Source organism: Brienomyrus brachyistius, chromosome 13 (assembly GCF_023856365.1).
Source record: "Brienomyrus brachyistius isolate T26 chromosome 13, BBRACH_0.4, whole genome shotgun sequence".
NCBI classification, from domain to species: domain Eukaryota; kingdom Metazoa; phylum Chordata; class Actinopteri; order Osteoglossiformes; family Mormyridae; genus Brienomyrus; species Brienomyrus brachyistius.
The window spans coordinates 23,293,235-23,312,617 of NC_064545.1; the positions used below are offsets into that span (position 1 = coordinate 23,293,235).

General features: G+C 47.0%; 1 protein-coding gene across 2 annotated transcripts; it reads right to left on the reverse strand.

The window, feature by feature from the left end:
- Window positions 1-80: 80 nt before the first annotated feature.
- Window positions 81-16,327, reverse strand: LOC125705876 (sorting nexin-1-like). Of its 2 annotated transcripts, XM_048972204.1 has the most exons (15): window positions 16,169-16,327; window positions 13,216-13,504; window positions 10,965-11,101; window positions 10,589-10,655; window positions 10,212-10,255; window positions 9,916-10,057; window positions 8,568-8,646; window positions 6,115-6,190; window positions 5,507-5,620; window positions 5,238-5,331; window positions 4,647-4,852; window positions 2,300-2,443; window positions 1,982-2,062; window positions 1,785-1,856; window positions 81-1,687 (listed from the first exon to the last, which is right to left on the reverse strand). In XM_048972204.1, the coding sequence occupies exons 1-15, from the start codon at window positions 16,283-16,285 to the stop codon at window positions 1,637-1,639; spliced, it is 1,713 nt and encodes a 570-aa protein (XP_048828161.1). In that variant the 5' UTR covers window positions 16,286-16,327; the 3' UTR covers window positions 81-1,636. The 2 variants fall into 2 exon arrangements, with proteins under 2 accessions (XP_048828161.1, XP_048828162.1); XM_048972205.1 differs by lacking the exons at window positions 13,216-13,504; window positions 16,169-16,327 and adding an exon at window positions 11,696-13,171.
- Window positions 16,328-19,383: the final 3,056 nt, after the last annotated feature.

Here is a 19,383-nt window from a genome sequence, read left to right on the forward strand (position 1 = left end):
GTGATTCACCCAGTCAAACAATAAACCACATAGAATATTACTAAACGCTCTCTGTACTATTTCAAGAAAGACCACAGTGCTTTTATGAAACGAGCTTTATTTCCACATTTTTTTTTTTTTGGCAGTTAAAGCGACTGTCACGTCTGACCTGACCAAACAGCGGTGATGACGTCTGCAGTAAACATCCATGTACTGCATCCGCACTGGCACACTGCCCACCCCTACGGAGACCTTGCCACCCGAGGGAGGGGGGAGCAAGGGTCAACATGTCGTCAACCGTGCAAATTTACCCAGGCAGGACTGCAGCGTAAACCCAAACTACGAATTCTGTCAGTTAATAGAGTTAAATCAGTACAAAAGAGTTTGATATATCTGACGGACCTTTACCTGTTTAAAATAAGGAACTGTACATTTATATATTGGCATATGGCTAAAATGTTCAGTTACCTCGCGAGAATATTAACTTCATATCACTGAACAGTCATCAGCTTTGACATCAGGGGCAGATTGTCTCGTGTCTGAAAGGCGGTTGGTTCTGGGGTAACAGGGGCTTGAGTGAGGCTGACGAGAGGCCAGTGTGGAAACATGCTTCGCGGCAGGACACCTGCACTCCACTGCAAACGGGGCATTAAGTGCTGTTATACCAGGGCAACGGTCTCACCTCAGCCCCAGTGTCAAACTGAAACCCGCAGTGGCTGTCAAATACAGGTTCACGGGACCATGGCTTGCCCCCGTCCCCAGATAGCATGTGTTTTGCCCCCAATTTAAAAGTAACCCTTTGACATACAGACACTTAGTACACACAGGAAGGTGTTTTTATGCTGTCCTGACTTAGAAGTCTAGGCCTCAGCCACAGATAACGCCAGATCTCAGCTGGTTGGCAAGCTGCACACATTAACTCTTCAACCCAAGAGGATTATGGGTAGATGTAGCACACGCCACTTCCACAGAAAAGCCACCGCGAGGTGGTGACTAAGTTAAAGATGTATGGGAAGATACTAGATCGAGCCTGAGCTGTTGACAGAGACGCTGCAAAGTAACGTCTCATATTACCAAATCAAAAGTCATGATTCAGAGATTTTCAACGTTCAAGAATACTAAGGAAAATAAGTCAATATCCAAGAAATGAACATGTGCTGAGTCAAAACTACTATATTTGCACTTAAGGGAAAACAGGTGCTCATCGCTACCTGCTAGGCGCGAGAAAAAAACCCCGGTATCCACTGTAAACAACTGGCAGAGAGCGCCATCTGCTGTCAAACACATCCACTCACCTGCTACGCATCAGCAGAGTGATGCCAGCAGCTTCCGCAGTGATTTCAGTCACAGTGGGAAAGAAAAGGGTAAAAAAAAGAGGAAAAAAAAAAACAACTCCAGTATGAAAACCAGCTCCACCCAGCTCCACCCAACCTCACCAGCAAGCAGTCGACAATAACAAGATAGTTTGTTATTAAGAAAATATGTGGAAGTTAACTGAAAAATATACAATTATTAATACAGTTAAGATGAAGAGCTATAGGTTTATGATGAATAAAAATGTAATAGATTGTACTCTTTCCCCTTCTGGCATCGTAGGCTCTTTCCTTGGTTTATAGGCGAGAGGTAAAGTATTGAAAGGCTGCCCCTTCCCTCCACGTCACGCAATCGCCTTGGCCTCGGGTAGGAAAGCCTCCCAATACTTGATAAGCTGAAATAAAGGAGGGGGGGGGGGGAGGAGGGGTCACCATCCTGTTCCTGTACAGTCACAGCCAGTTCACGAGCACTGGGCGTCCTCGCACTATTACCTGCTGCTGTGAATGTAGCAGAGACTCCAGGTATTTCATAATCTGGTTTTTGAAGTCCCTGGCCTTGTCCTTCTGTTGAAGACAGAAGAGGTTTGTTTATTCATGAGCCGCCGCCCCCCCCCCCATCCATCCTGTCCCACTCACTCTCTCTCCCCCCCCCCACCACCCGGCGTCCGGCGCCAGACAGAGCAGCGTACCTCGAACCGAAGCACCTCCTTGCGGACCGTGGTGGAGATGCGCTCAAAGTCAGCCTCGTACTGAGTGACCTTGGTCTCCCACTGAGATGAACGCAAAGAGAACAAAAGCGGGACGGGTTCAGAGGAGGCAGCGCTGATGGCAGACTGCAGACACCAAGGTTACCTCAACGTAACTGTGTTTAAACTACGGCAGCCGCTTTTGGACAAAAAGCTGGCAAGTGAAATTGGATTTTTTTTTTACCAGGGTTATAGCAACAGCAGGCCTTTGGGCACGCCCCTCCCTACTGACAGCCGCTGGGCGTGTGGTCCCCCCCTTACCTCTGCAATCTCCTCCTTGGCCTGCTGCAGCTTGTCCGGCTTGTTGGCCCACAGCAGCCGGGCCTCGTTTTCCCGCTTCTTCTGCAGCGTGACCTGTGCATCCTGCCACCGCTGCCACATCTTCATGCGCTGATCGAAGCAACCCTGGAGGTGGTGGTGGTGGGGGGGGGGGGGGTAGGAGGAATGTGCACGATCAACAAGCCAGAAGTACCTCAAACACGGAGTTAACTACCAAACCTGGAGGGACTCGGCCACCACACAGGGCCCCCAACTAGCTATTTAAGTTCGCAAGAGCAGGCCAGGCTTCACTGAGGAATTATGCCGATTTTTCGTCACCGTCGCAATATGAACATGTACGATAAACACCTCGCAAAAAATTGCCAGTGACGCGATAAGAAAAATCATTTTATGCACATGCACCATGCAGTCACTCAGCATGCGAATATTTGACCCATCAGAGCTGTCATGCGACTTCTCTGCCACCGTGCAAATTCCATCCTTCTGTGATGTGACGACCAGCTGTCTGGCCGATGACGCAAATCGTAAGTTTCGATTTACCCTGCAAGTTCCAAGTTCGACTTCACTGCGGCAGCAAACGTTATGTCAATAAAACACGTTCACAGATGTTTTCAAAAAGGTGTTTGTATTATTACGAATCATTTATCGTGATAGCATAACTGACATTTATTATGGTTTAATGTGTTTTGTTAGATCGCTCATGTATATTTATTGTTTTATTGATATTAACCACATAACTTAATAAGAATTCTTGTTGTTTTATTAATAATGTATATTTAGCTTGACGGCAACATGTTTTACTGATAATTAGCATATGAAAATGTTCACAAATGTATTAAAAGGAGGGTATTAAGAAAATGTTTACATTTAGCTTGATAGTATAACCGACACGTTTTTTTTATAGATTTTTAATGTATATTTAGTTCAGTGCAGCAGTGTACCCAATTAAGCAGAAAGACATCGACACTATATAGCTAATATGCATGCTTCAATATTTTTTGATTTATCGTACAATGTTATCACACACTGCAGATCTGCACTCACATCGGGCAGGCCTACTGGAGAACACTCACCAAGGCTTTACACACACTGCAAATCTGCACTCACATCGGGCAGTCCTACTGGAGAACACTGACCAAGGCTTTACACACACTGCAGATCTGCACTCACATAGGGCAGGCCTACTGGAGAACACTCACCAAGGCTTTACACACACTGCAGATCTGCACTCACATCGGGCAGGCCTACTGGAGAACACTCACCAAGGCTTTACACACACTGCAGATCTGCACTCACATCGGGCAGGCCTACTGGAGAACACTGACCAAGGCTTTACACACACTGCAGATCTGCACTCACATCGGGCAGGCCTACTGGAGAACACTCACCAAGGCTTTACACACACTGCAGATCTGCACTCACATCGGGCAGGCCTACTGGAGAACACTCACCAAGGCTTTACACACACTGCAGATCTGCACTCACATCGGGCAGGCCTACTGGAGAACACTGACCAAGGCTTTACACACACTGCAGATCTGCACTCACATCGGGCAGGCCTACTGGAGAACACTCACCAAGGCTTTACACACACTGCAGATCTGCACTCACATCGGGCAGGCCTACTGGAGAACACTCACCAAGGCTTTACACACACTGCAGATCTGCACTCACATCGGGCAGGCCTACTGGAGAACACTCACCAAGGCTTTACACACACTGCAGATCTGCACTCACATCGGGCAGGCCTACTGGAGAACACTGACCAAGGCTTTACACACACTGCAGATCTGCACTCACATCGGGCAGGCCTACTGGAGAACACTGACCAAGGCTTTACACACACTGCAGATCTGCACTCACATCGGGCAGGCCTACTGGAGAACACTCACCAAGGCTTTACACACACTGTACATTACTTCACCATATTCCAGTCATCTTTCATTTATCTTATAGTAATTCATAAATTATTTACCCACATCTAGCATCTCAGTCATTTTGTCTGTTTATTCGATATTTATTCTATGAACACATACCTCTGCAGCACCTAGTCATGTCTCCTCCGATCTAGTACTGTTACAGTACATTTTACCGACTGAATGTTGCGAGTTAGAATTCTGATGCCCAAAAGGGCAATAACGAATTTTGAATCTTAAAATGGCAACAGAAAGTGACCCAAACCAAGCTGATTTGCGCATCTCTTTCATATTCACACTACAACTTCAGTAAAAACAGGCACATGGGCATGGAAAATATTAGCAGGCTGCTGTGTCGAAGCCTTGTATAGCGACTGTGACCACGGAGGGAGACACAAAGGCGGTCCGCTTACCCGCACGGCGCCCAGCAGCCGGATGTAGTCGGCCAGCAGCTCGGCGAACACGAAGAAGTCGCTGGCAGCCTGCTCCTGGTGCAGCTGCTCCATCCTGTCCTCCACCTCAGCCAGCTGGGACAGCGCTCGCGACAGCGCCGTGTTGTCCTCCGAGCTTCCCAACATGGCCACGCTCTTGGCGAACACAGCCGTGTTGATGGACAGGTCTGCACCGGGGGGGGGGGGGGGGGGGGCAGTGATGGGGGCTGGATCACACCGAGGCTCACGTACATTCGCAGAGGGGTCAGCGCTCGGATCATAAAGTTCCACTCCGTTACAGCACTTGACACAGTTTAATATACTACAATAAGGCCGAAATGTGTCATGCTAATTCCCATGACAGGGCCCCCCACTCCAATCCATAACCCACACGCGATGATTCCAACAGCCGGCGTGTCAGTGGGGGGCCAGCCCACTGGCCTGACACTTGGTATGCCCCTCCCCAGCAGATTCACTACAAAGACTCCATTCCGAGACAAAGTGCCCACACGTGACATACAGACAGCTCTCATCGGGTCGTGGGCATCGCCATAGCAACGCCGGCAGCCTTACCCTTCCTGTGGTTCACCAGTGATTCCACCACGCCGTGGAGCTTCCTGAGTTGCTGGTCCTCGCTCTCCACCTCCTGGAGTTTCTCCTCAAACCACTGCAACAGCAATAGCCGGACAGCTGAATGGCAGGCAGTGACAGGTCTTTATTTCGAAATACGCTGTGCACACTGGCGTTCACCAGTGCTGATCTTGGATTCAGCCTGATGACAACTCACTGCACCTTGGGCTCACACAGGCGCGTGGCCAACGAGCAGAGCAGGTCACACTCACAATGTCCGACTCGTTCATCTTGATGGTCATCTTGCTGACGGCATCGGTGGCCCGATTGATCATCTTCAAGAACCCAGCACCGCTCAGCGCCTGTGTGTTCACGGCCCTGGGCAACTGCCATGCAGAACCACACACAAAGTGAAGCGAAACACTGTGATACACAGTAACCACACTCCTCAAATCACAGTCTGAAAAACTGTAACCATCACCTTTTTAAAAGGGGTATTCAGCATCCAACCCACACAAAACGATAAGCAGCCAAATACGTTTCGCCCTCTTTCACGCCAGCGTTACCTCATAGGCGTTAGGCACAGGAATCTTTTCCGATTACCTTCTGTTTCTCAGAATACTGTATATGACTCAGACTCCATCGACACATTTTGAGTGCCACCTTTCCCGAGACACGCACACTGGGAGACGAGGCACCCCTGCAGAGAGAGCGCCACTGCCCACTGCCAAAGACTCTTAGACACTTTCTATCACAGATACGACAACACCTTCCCTGCACTGTGAAACCCAACCTCTGCATGCAAGGGAAAGCCACTGCCCCCCCCCCCCCCACCCCCACCGGAGACGGGAGGCCAGGCACCCCACCACAGAGCTCCTACCTCGTCTCTTTCCAAAAACTCACGCACATCCGGGTCCTGCAGGAGGGAGGGGTGAACAACAACTCTTTGGAGATACCTGGGGGGGGGGGGGGGGGGGGGGGGGAGAGGAGGGGACAAAGATGCTCATTGGATTAGCTACTGATCTACATGCAGGGAAGAACCAACAAACGGCTCAGATTTTAAAGCCAGATTTCTGATTCCAAGTTTCATTTTCATATCCCAGGAGAGGCCAAGCTGCTGCACCTGAAGATTCAGTGACACACGGGTTTGATAAGAACGTGCCTGAAGACCGTTTCTCCCTTCAGCACTGGTGAATATTTATACTAAAAGCAACCAGTGGTATCGCGCTCATTCACATGAGCGATTCTGACTTTTTGAGAATTAAAATGAGGGGTCCAGTCAGACGTGTCACAGCGTGAGACCGGGGCCTAGCTGGGCAAGATCAGACAGCTCCTCCACACAGCAGCATGTCCGGATTAAATCAGAGCTTCCTGCCGACGGCTGAAAGGAACGGATGCCGTGGCAACATCCACGTGAGGATAACTTTAAAAGACACACTGATATGAAGACTCAGAAACAGCATCTTCCCAATAGTAATAGATAAGGATATGCAATATACACAGTGTATACATGCAGTACACTTACACCATATACATACAAGTATTGGGACACCAGGCTGTTACATTCACAGGAACTTCTACAACATGTTAGAAGCTCAGAATTGTCTAGATATGCAAGCAAAGACATTTTGGACAATTCAATGCTTCCAGCTTTGTGTGGACAGTCCGGGGCCCTTTTCTGTTTGAGTATGACTGCGCCTTAGTGCACAAAGCAAGGTCCGTAAAAACATGATTGGGTGAGTCTGGTGTTGAAGAACTCGATTGTCCCGCACAGAGCCCTGACCTCAACCCCATCGAACACCACTGGGATGAACTAGAACGCAGACGCGGAAACGCTGATCCTCCAGGACCATGGCGCGACACGAAGACCGAAAACAGAAACAACACAAGACTACACAAGTGCAGGCAGGAGAGAACAATATAGAGTGCAGGGAGAGCAAAAAGAGAGAGAATGCAAGACAAAGACAAGAGCAACAATACAGCAGCGTATAATGCAGTTGGAAAAAGCAGTAACAGTACTAGTTTGGATGAATACAGTATTATGACAGGTACTGTGTTCTAATAGCAGATGTGTGCAAAAAAAAACAAGATAGCAATAAAGAAATGTGCAGACAATAGCAGCAGAAGGACAGAAAATGTGCAGTATGTGATAAATGAAGGGGATATACAGTGTGTGTGTGTGTGTGTGTGTGTGTGTGTGTGTGTGTGTGTGCGTGCCCCCATGTGTTTGTCATCGTGTATGTGTGAGCGCATGTGCGTGAGAGCGTGCATGGGTGTGTGGGTACAGTTTATGATTCAGTTCTGATTCAGAAGTCTGATGTCCTGAGGGAGGAAACCGTCTCCCATCCTGGCAGTGAAGGCCCGTATGCTACGCCACCTTTTGCCAGACGGAAGGGGGCGAGGGGAGGGTGTGGGAGGGGTTGCTGTGGGGTCGTCCGCGATGCCGGCGGCTTTGCGGATGCAGCGCGACGTGTACATGTCTGCCACCGAGGGGAGACCACAAACCCAATGATCTTTTCAGCTGTTTCGGTCGACCTTCACGCCACATGCCTGCTCACACGTATCAGAACAGCTGATGCCCATCTCTATCGCCGGCAGACGCTGCTAAAACTAAGACACCAACAAGAAAAACTCCAGCACAGACTACTGGACAAGACGTACGACCTGTCATAAAAGTACCTGTGCGTGTAATGGCCAGGCGTCTCGATACTTTTGCCCACACAGTGTACTAACAGTGGATTAAATACGCAATTATAACTTGCAGTATGATCCCAGTTCACCGTTGTCATTTATTAACCACTACCACTTTAACCTACTTTATAGTACATCATATGTAACCTGCATATAATGTGAATGAATGCTGTATTTATATTATATATAGTTTATTGTTTTCACTATTCTGTTATCTGCTATTTAATGTTCTTCAAGCAAGTATTTCACTGTACTTGTACATATGACAATAATGCTTCTTTTTTTTTTTGAATGCTTGAATTATGGATGGATGGAGCTAAAACACCAGGACCTCTGAGGGCGATATTTCAGCCATTTCAGCTCATGGGAATTTTACTTACACAAATATGTTCTGAGGGCAGAAGAAAAATGATTCCCAATCAGATAACCAATCAGACTGTAGAGGAGGTGGGTCCAAACAACTAACGGAGGCAGGACCAACCAATCAGATGTTTTCATCCTGCCAGTTGTTAGCATGCACCGCCTCTACAATCCGAATCTCTCTGTACCAATCATTTTTCATTCTGCCCTCAGAACATTTTTGTGCAAGTAAAACTCCCACGAGCGCAAGTCCTATCCCAGTCATGAGTCAGTGGGACTCACCTTTCTAAAGCTGCCCTCCTTCTCTCCACAAACTCAGCGGAGGATGGGTCTTCCTTGCCCACTTTCACTTTGGTCATCCCTGCGGCACAGAAATACAGTCACTGCGATTGTGTTCAAGTTCACAGCACACCAGTTTCAGTCACCTGCTGCCCTTCTATACGTTAAACCTTTTTCATAATCCGAAACGTCAAAGACACAAAACTCAAATGTGGCACCCGTGACCCAAGGTTTTATAAATAGAAAAGGAAAATGAAATTCAACAGAGCTTGGGAAATGTGATAGTTTGTGAACTGAGTTGATGGACGAAAAATGATAGACCTTAAGAATTCAGATATCAGAAGTTTAGCTTTAGAAATTAACACGAAGGGTTCTGAACATTTGAGTTCATGCAACAACCATCCTTTCCTCATGCTTAAAATAAATTAACAACACTACTAAATATATAAAGCCTCACCCACACTTATAATAGCCAATATCAGTGAAAGCAGCAAATATTTATTGACCTAGCAAATAGAAAGCAACACACAATTGAGATAGGAGTAATTGAGAGTTAATAGCCTCGCTCAAGGGCCCAAGAGTGACATCACTCTGCCAAACATGGGATATGAACCTGTAACATTCTGATCACAGGCAGAGAGTTATAACATCTACAGCCCCCCATCTACCTGGTAAACAGTTGATGATCATAGCCCCCTCAATCTGCGGCAGGGACTAACAGACACAGTCTTTTGAGCCGGACAACGTGGTCAAAATATTTATTATTCTGATATAATATTTACCAAGATTTATTTCCCTGTGGTTTCAAAGGCAGCTACGTCATTTCAACATTTTACAGCATTCTGGGTCTATCCAAAACATATTTTCTATCGTTAAGAGTTCCTAAAGTCTAACAAAATATCTATACCTCAATATCAAATTGGAAGCTGAAGTTAATTACTGTAAAAATGTTAAAGGTTAACACAACTCGGTTTCACATGGTAGCTGGTAGAGGTAGCTGGGGAGAGGGAGGTCTGTGTTTCTCTCCTGAAGCTGCTACCCCCGTGACCCGAACCCCAGACAAGCGGAAGCTAATGGATGGATGGATGGATGGATAATTTGGTTTCCTTCAAATCACACTACAAAATTTGATGTCACATGTCATAAGCTTAAAATTGGATTTCATTTTCTTGATATGAAGACTTCGATACTCAACACGAATGTAACATTATGCCACATTGAGGTTTACTGTGAACCAAGATCCGTGGCAAACTGTGGGACAAAAAAACCATCCGTCTCCAAAAATTCACAATCCAGCAGTTTAAAACTGGCTCGCAATCACATTACCATGATGACCAGCATCTCTGCTTACCCAGAATGCTCTTCTCTGGGGGCGGGGGCACGATGTAGCCGTTCTGTGCATGCTTCTCCGACAGCTTCTCGTAGAGACCCAGGAAATCACTGAAGCGCCGTTTCACTGTGAACGACTTGCTCCTGAACATGGGCAGCGACGTCTGGAAGGAGAGACAACACAGGAGAGGCCTCGTCTGGGACTTAAACCCTGAGGGCTGAGGAGCAGGCCCCACGATACGGATGCCATTTCTAGGAAACCCCACCCCCTCCCGGTTCCCAGAGAAGCCTCCTGACAGCTCGAGGCCCCAGACATACCTGTGTGGACACCTGGTAGGCCATGTAGGCATTCATGCCGTCTCCTGCGGGACAGAGTGAGGTTCATGAGCGGTGTTTAACGTCTGCCTCCCACAAACACAGACGAGAGTCCACTGTCCCAAGCTGAAAGCCGACTGGTCCCCAGAGTGCCCCATCCTCTGTCACTTACCAATTCAAAGCATATCATTGCCTAGTGATAATTTTGACTCCTATATATGAAAGAGTGAAGTGCAGGTAGATCCTGAGCGCCCAGCAAAATGGGCTCCCCATCAATGGGGTGGAGCACTGCCAGTATGCTACACTCCCACTTCTGCTTTCCATCTGCCAGTACGCAAAATTATTTTATCACCTGGGTGGCCACACACTGAAGAGCTTACCGACTTTCTCGGGGTTGGTGATGGAAATATTCAGCTCAAACTTGTCCTCACTCTCCTCCTCCTCCAGCTGAAATAAAAAAAAAAAAACCAAACCAAAAGTGTCAGGAAGGCCAGCAGAGCTCAGAGTAGTGACAAGGCTGCTCAGTCGCTGACAGAGTAACGACATCATACATGTCAGCCAGGCTGGCAGGAACAACACTGCCGGGAATCAGGCTGTCAGCAGCTGCATGTGTGTGCGGCACCGTGACCCCAAAGGTCCAAGGTGTCCTGACTTTCAATGTTAAATCTGGGTTCTTGCCTGTGTGCAATCATTAACCCAATGTTTGCAGACATCTCTGGGAGGCAACAACAGGACGAGCACTAGGGGGCGCCATACCTCTGCCATCGTTTTAAGCACCGTTTTCGGTGCGCTTGGCTGGACGGCGACAGACGACTCGGTGCTCGCTGCTGGTTTGGGGGTCTCCTTTCGCCTTTCGCTATGGGGGCTGTCCAGTGAAAGCTCGACAGTGGCTTCTGTGGATTAAACACAAATGTGTAAAATAAGCAATAATGATTCGCGGTTTATTTTTCTCACCAGCTCCACTTAAATCAGCAGCATTTAAGTTAACACTAAAGTCAAGAGAAACCAGGGTATTTACAGAACGCCTACTATACACCTCATTAAAAATGTTCTACTGAAAGAAGCTGCCTGCACGACTCAACAGTGCTAGTCCGTGCTTGTTACAGGACTCCTTTGGGTAACGCATCACCAGTGTGCAGAAGCCTCCATTCATTCCATGAGCAGCAGGAAAGCCCATTCAGAAGCACCAATACATCTAACTGGTGTGTATTTGGGTTCTGTGTAGAATCTCATTTAGACACAGAAAGAACAGAGAGACACCAGACATAGGAATCAATCACAAGCCATTAACCCGATGCTCACTATTAGAGAAATAGGTACTTTTTTTATTGTCATTTTGCTAGATGCCATTTCTTAGAAATAACGCCCTGCAGCAGCTTGATCTTAATTTAGCAATAAGTCTTCTTAAGAATTGTCGCTTGAATATTTACACCCCATACATGGCGATAAACAATGTTGAATGTTATTTGCATATCCTGTTTGTGTACCTCAATAAAAGATGCTGCGAGGGGAGTTCCTCCTTTGAAGTTGGTTGAGTTCGACTGAGAGGCTGACACCACGAAGTCAGGACCTGGCTTCCCTTGCAGCAAGTTAAAAAGTCATCACAGCTGTCTGTGTTGTTCTGTGTTCAGAGACTGTTTGGTTTCCAGCGTATCTTTAGAAGAAGATAACCCTAACACTCACTTCCGCCAAATTGTAAAAAAAAAAAAATATTAATAGGCAACATTTCGTTTATTATCACTCACCCCCAGAAACAAGCTGTACACTGTCCGTTGGGATGATAACAAACTAGACTCCTGACAGCAGTGAAATCAGCAAATACCCACTTTGAGCAGAACTGGCCCACTGTTCACAAAACAGCTACCAGTCTGCTTGTGGGTCTGTGTCTACCAATGGGGTCTGAACCCCCCCCAAGCACTGATGCAGTCAGGCAGCCTTCCTGTGTCATTAGTGTCACTCCTGCGCTACGCTTCCTGGACATGCAAAGCAAAGACCTCTGCACCTCTTTTGATCTTAATGCCCGGGACCCCTCCCAGAGCAAGCATGTGACTGAGGGGCTTGGAGGCCATCCAGGCATCAGCTGCCGTCAACAACAAGAGCTCAGGAAACTCGGGATGACCTAAAGGACTGGGCATTAGAATTACGTAAAAGATTAATTCTTTAAAGGGAAAGAGCAAAAGTGTCCCAATAGTACAGATTGGACGGGTTCAGAGATCACTCACGTCACAAGCCCAACCTGAGCTATCCGAGAGAGGGGTCAGCTGATTGAGCTAAAGATCTCAGTCACCGGTGGGAAGACGCCAAGGTGCTTGCTAATTACAGAGCAGTCCAGGAACCATGGCTATGAGCCAAGGCACGGGCAACGAGCCTCTGCTGAGACCGGACAAGGCTGGGTTTCTCCAGAGTAGGGGGCAGTGGAGACACTCACGCACAGTTTTCTGTGCATGATTCTAAATTACATACGTCTCAGTTATATTCCAATTGTATTTATATTTATGAGAATACAGCAGAAAAACATGATGGGTTAAAAAAAATAAACAAACAAACAAAGGAAAAATGACAACAAGCCATCAGACCACATGGCGAGTACGTTTCTCAATCCGGTGCTCGGCTAGGGAGCCGGGAAGGTGCAAAACTGTACACCATCTGTAGGTCCCCAAAGACTGTACTGAGAAACACAGCCCTATACATATGAAGCTACCAAAACATTCCCACAAAGCACGTCTGACCCGGGAAGAGGCCACAGTTAAGCCACAGTTAAGCCACAGGGAGCTCAAATAGAAAGTGACAGACCACACTCCCATAAACCACTGAACATGACCAATGGAGCGGAAGAACCACTGTGAGCAAACAAGGTCCATGCATAGTTGCAGGCTGTATTGGTCACAGACACCAACAGCCAAACAAACCCGCACAAGCTTTTCAATGAGATCTATCCTCTGAAACTGTCCTTGGTGACCCATGGCTTTAATACGTCAACAGGCCAGCATTGGGCCAGATTGCATACCTGCGAAGATATCCTGCTCTTCATCTGAGTGAATGCCGTTGGACTTGGAGCTGGAGTTGGGGCCGGAAGCAGGTCCGGGCCTGGCAGGTCTCGCGGCAGCCTCCTCACTGAAGATGTCCGACGGCGGCTCGGTGAAGAAGTCCTGTCTGCCGTCTCGTGCGGGCTTCTTGTCGCCGCCGCTGGCGTCCGGGTCGCCCAGGGGGTCACTGCTGGGGATGTCGCGCTGCAACTTCGCGGTTACGTCGACGGGGGGCTGGTGCCGCTCCGCTCTTGTCTCTGCTGGCTTGCTCTGCAAACAACGATGGTGAGAAAGTGAGCAAACACAGAAACGAGGCCTTTGACTGCCCGGCAGGGAAGCAAGTGTTTCACGGCACCTGAGCATTTGGCAGGGGTGTATACAGGGGTGGGGCCACAGGGGCACTGAGTCCAGCTGAAAGCTGATTGGCCACCAGAGTGCCCCCTTCCCCTGTCAATCACTGATTGAAAACACATCATTGGCTAATAAGGTTGCTTAGTTACTTATTTTATCTTTTAATACCATGCCAGCAACCATGGCTATAATAAAATGATAAAAACTCCAAAGGGAGTTAAAAGAAGGTCAATACAACAAAACATGCTTAATAGTCAAAGAAGCTTTACATGCAGATGGTTCAGCCCAAATATGCCCAGTAAGACACCCCATATAAATTACCTGGTACCACAGAGTTTCAAGACTGACCTGCACCATTTGTAACAGGGGAGTTTCTTATTAGTGCAACTGTCCCATTCCACACTCTCATTACACATTTCAACACAGGTTTGAGCTCAGGTGGAATTATAAGGCTGGTCCGTCTGTATGAATTAGCAGCACCTTAAAAAAATTCAAGAATCACCCCAGAGCCAAACAACCCAAGAGACTTTTAACCCAAAAGAAAACAACGCGAGCTGAAGTTTGAACTTAAAAAAATCGAAACGCTTTTTTGCAAACCACGCACCACGTGCACACATTACGCAACGGCAGACGAAAAGCTGCTCGCCAGACAGCAAGGAAACACGGGCTTGATGCACAGGATATGAAACATCATAAAGAATGCCTTATACTGCAAGTTTTCAGAAGCTGCTTCCTGTTGTATCCTATAAGGAGCACGGGGATCAGTTAACAAGGACTGTGCTTTGATCGGGTAAACATAGCATGGGGGGGGGGGGGGAGAATGGGCAGAGAGGGTAGCTTAACTAGATCACTATAGAATTACACAACAGCCCTGATATTTGACATAACTAAAGGGCAATGACTTTCATGCTTCTGCAAGACAGTGCAGTTTCTGCCTCGGACTGTCTGTCAAAAAGGGGAAGAAATCATTGTACTTCAGTTCAGATCCTGCATGAGGCAAGACCCTGGCTGCTGACACCTGTACAGTATTTTCTACTTCAGCTGCTCAGGTAACACGGCAAACACACCCACAAAATGGAGGTCATGTACCTTAGCACCCACAGACCGATACCTGGGTAGGTACTCCATGCAAGTACTCCACAGCAGAGAGGATCTCTTTGGTTGTTTGAGGGAAGGGCCTGATCTCGCAAGAGGGGACTGAGCTTGTGTGACCTAAGGTTAATCCAGTGGATTGATGTTTACAGGACAAGCCTGGAGACAGGGCCAGTCAGGGCTGACCAGTCTGACAGTGAGAGACTTCACTAACTTAAGGTTTCCTTAGAGCCCACAGAGGTATATTCAGAGAGCAGAATTTCCCTTTGGCTGAGGCTCGGGTATCGGTGCCTTTTATCGCAAACATTCAAGGACAGCTTGCATGTATTACCGTGTATTGAAGAGTCAGATTAAAATGAACACACACAAAAAAAAAAATCCGCAAAACAAAAGCAGAACTCAGTACCATGTAAAAAAACAGATTTTTTTTAAAAAGATACTGTGGGAAAAACTGCCCAATCACCACATCCTCGTTTTCAAGGGAGCAGAGAACCAGGAAGCGGTGGACTGGTGAAATTAAATACTGATGACATTTCAATTGCTCTGTTCAAAGTAACTCCTCTAACTACAAATAACAATAATTATGAGAAAGAAAAAGAAGAAATGCTATATTGAGCAGAGCTCAGTGGCATTCCCACATCTGCAATAGAATGGCATCTCATTCAGGGTGGACCCTAGCTTCTTGTCCTATGCTGTCCCCCCACCACACACACACACACACACACACACACACACACACACACACACACACACACACACACTCTGTCACCGATCGGGATAAGCGGTTAGAAGATGGATGGATGTATTGACTTGATTAAAAGAGCAGCTCTACAGATCCATGCTAGCAGTCCACAGTGAGTGGGCGGCATGCCACACAGGCGGTAGTGCGCTAACCCAAACGCGCTTCGCGGCCGCGTCCCGAGTGACACCCGGCCGGGCGACTCGCGAAAACTCGTGACGGTGGGTCCGGTAACATCATCCAGCTGCTGGCGGCGTAAATCGGCTGGCTACGGACGACCGGGTACTCAGCCAAAATCAATTAGTCACCCAAACAAACAACACACACCCACAAATCCGTTTCAGCGAAGTAAACAAGTCAGGGCGGAGGGGAAGGGGGTCACCAAGGCTAAGCGGCGCGCCGACCCGTCACCGGTAATCAACCCGAACCTGACCAGGGTCTCTGCCCGTTAGCTGTGTCCTGTTGCATTCCAGCGCACCGCGGACGACAGCGGGACCGAAAGGCCTTTGCCCAGCACTGTCCGTGTCCCACTCCGCGTCCCGCCCGTGCTTCCGCCGCGACCCGTAAAGCAGCTCAACATCTTAGGCGAAAGCTTCACCCATCGGCTGGCTTAGCCGTTAGCTTAGCCGGAGAAGCGGAACTTTTCGGGCTGCCCTGAATTCGACACTAGAAGCAGCCCCCCCTTACAGCCTACTTCCCACCACGGCAAGTATAAAAGGAAAAAAAAAACGCAAAAAGTGTGGCTTACTTACGTTCCCGGTGAAGATGTCCTCTCCCTCGTCGCTGTCCCCATCAGCCGCGTCGAGCTCGGGCTCCTGGTCCTCGGATTCGGGGAAGGGAGGGGGACTTCGCTCCGAGCTGGTCGCCATCTTTAGACTGCGCGAGCAGGCGGCGGCGGCAGCATCATAAAACTTCACTGCGGACGGAGGGCAGAAAAGGCACCTCTTAAAGGGAATGGGTGCCGTGGCGACATCTGTTGGTCGCTGGGTGAATAACACGCCACGTCGAAACGAAGTTTCGTAGTATATAAGAAATTCCATATTACATTTATTTCTTTTGTTCAAAGCGACGTGCATTAAGGAGTATATTGGAATATCAGCAGCTATCTAAAAAAATATACATTTTTATTTTTGAAAAATATAATTTTTCAAAAACCTTATGCTATGAAAATCAAATATATATTAATACATATTCGGAAAACGGACGAACGTTCACACAGAAACAATTTGACGAGTTTTATGGAGAAACTGCCTCTCAATAACTTTCATTATTACAGATAGCGGAGACTGTTGTCCGTGCATGTACAGAAAGGGCACCGTTTCAAGTTTAACAAGTGGGCGGCTGCAGCTCTCATACGGCAGGACGCCAATCGAAACCGACGAAACACATAGCTTGTAATGGGCACTTCTTCAGTAACTGTATTCACTACTGTTTATAAATTAACATATGAGTGGATACACTGTTTACATTGATTAGATGTATGTAACTAGTATTATAATGTCATGTTATAATCAATAACTAGACTTGCGGAAGTAAGAAAGATCATTTGTTCCGCCTAAGTAAATGCGGTGTATCGTGTATTAATACCGTGCAGATAGTGATCGGATTTTATGCAGGGTATGTCGGTTTATATGTAAACAGCACTGGATTTTGCTTATCAAATATGCGTTTCGTATGTAATTCGACATCTGGCATAAAAAATATATCATTCCTCATCCACCCACTAAAAACCCCGGTTTGTGGTACGTTAGAAAACGATCCCAGGTAGATAACCGAGCAGTGGTTACCAGAATGGCACACGCCACAGCAACGTCAATATTAATATTAACTTTTTTTTCTGTTGCAAAAAGAGACTATAGTCAAGCAAATATTTTAAATAAATTTGCTGAAGCATGTCTAAAATAGATTAAGTTGCACAAAAAATTGTTTAAGCTAAATTGATAAGCAAGCATCCAAAACCGTGTTGTTTTTAAAGGACGAAATATGACATTGAAAGGCAGATGGCGGGTTAGATTCAAGTGTTCCTGGAGCTCCTTTAACGTTTTCTTTCACCTCCTGTATGAAACAGGTTTATCAGGGCTGCTCCTGTGCACAGTGTGTTGCTTTGGTCTGATAAGGCTGGAAATGCACCCACCCACCCATGCATCATTCCCGGCGCGCTGACCTGCGCGTTCAAGAAACACTTAATGGAGTTGTAAACCATTTAAATATAAACTATTTCAATCTCTGTGGGGTATTTCTTACTAATGACTTACTTTTTACTTTACTTTTGGATTTCTATAGGCAGTTAGCATATGGCTCAAAATGATTACTTTTGCTGTGTTTTTTTTAGAGGGGGGGGGGTGGTGCCTGACTGGAGCACACCCCATATCCACTTATCTTAAAAACTCCTCCTCCCTGTTGGGACAATGATACAGTCACAATCTCTGGTGTATGAACAATTCTCTTCCAAGTAAAGGAGCAAATGCCATGACAGGATGCTAGGGGAACCAAAACTGACGCAACCATTATGGTTGGCGAAACATCCAATCTGCTTATAATATTTTGAAGGGTTCATGCTTCCCCCTAGAGGCAACATGAGGTAATGCAGTAGATGCTGAACACGATGCCGGTTGTTTGACTGTAGACTTCAAAAGGCAATGCATGCTAAAATGCTTAAAAATAAACTATTTTGCAAATTGATTATTCTTCGGTCAAGCCAAACAGCAGTTGTGCCAACATTGACGTACTTGTACCACTAAGCCGAATTAATGGGCTTAGGCAGTTATTTTAGATTTTAAGTCAGTGTTAGTTATACCACTAAAGCATTTGCTTTAGCTGGGCATGTCGTCATGGTGACATTTTACATGGCACACCTGTTCCGGAGCAGATCTTTTGAGAGACTCAGAAATATTCACAAGAACCTGCCTTCTGCCCCTTCACATCCCTAGCAAATGTGACCGCAGCCTTTGTCAAGGATGCTCTGGGTGTGGCTCTCTTACAAATTAGCCAGATGTTTAGAACCAGGCAAAACCCACGAAGGTCTCTGACGGCATGAAACATTTGTGCAAGCTATCAGAACCCTATGCCATTACCTGCCAGCGATGAACACTGACAACCCCAGACCGCACACATAGCCTTGCCTTTGTCTGCAATGGATGCTTACCTGTATGCTATCAGATGTGTGGAAATCTCAGTAAGAACAGAATACTGGGAGATTCACAATCGCCTGAATACTTCTGTTGTTTTCCCCCATGCACCGTCAATGGGGGCTACTATGGAACAGCGAGTAAGCCTGTGTTCTGTTGCCACATTTGCATACTACATATTCATTGATGCGATTTGCAATCGCATCTGTCTTGCGGAGGATTCCCCAGAGTGATAGATGCAATCGACTGCACGCATATAGCAATTAAAAAAAGCCCTGGGGTTACATGAGGCTGAGTATGGAGACAGGAAATTAGTCTACAGCAGCAATGTTCAGGTACAGACGCCGCATTTTACAGAATTGATTTATGCGCAACACTGTAGACATGCTTCGTTAGTCACCATCATTTAATATCCATTTCCTCCACAGATGACGCGTGATATCAGTGCCTAGCAAGTGATGCAGAATGGTCTGGTTCTGTCCATAACTCTTCTATCTTCAGAGTCTGCATTGGGTGGCAGCCTAGGGGGCTGATGTGTGAACTGAAATATCACAATGAGTCACAGCCTTTTAAATGACAGGTTCTTGGTTTTAGCCCCCCCCTTTCAGGATCCACTTCGGTCAGCTGATGTCCCCAATTCCAACTCCCACACTTATTTGTGTTGCTCTAACAAAAATCAGTTACAATGCAGATACCCTTAAGTATTATGAAGGCAAAATTTTCAACCTCCATCATTTGCTGAAGGATTTCCCTGACGGAACATATATCACTCACCAGTGCAGTGATCCCAGACCATCAGGAAGCACCCTGTACCTGAAGTGTAGCTCCACCCCCTACAT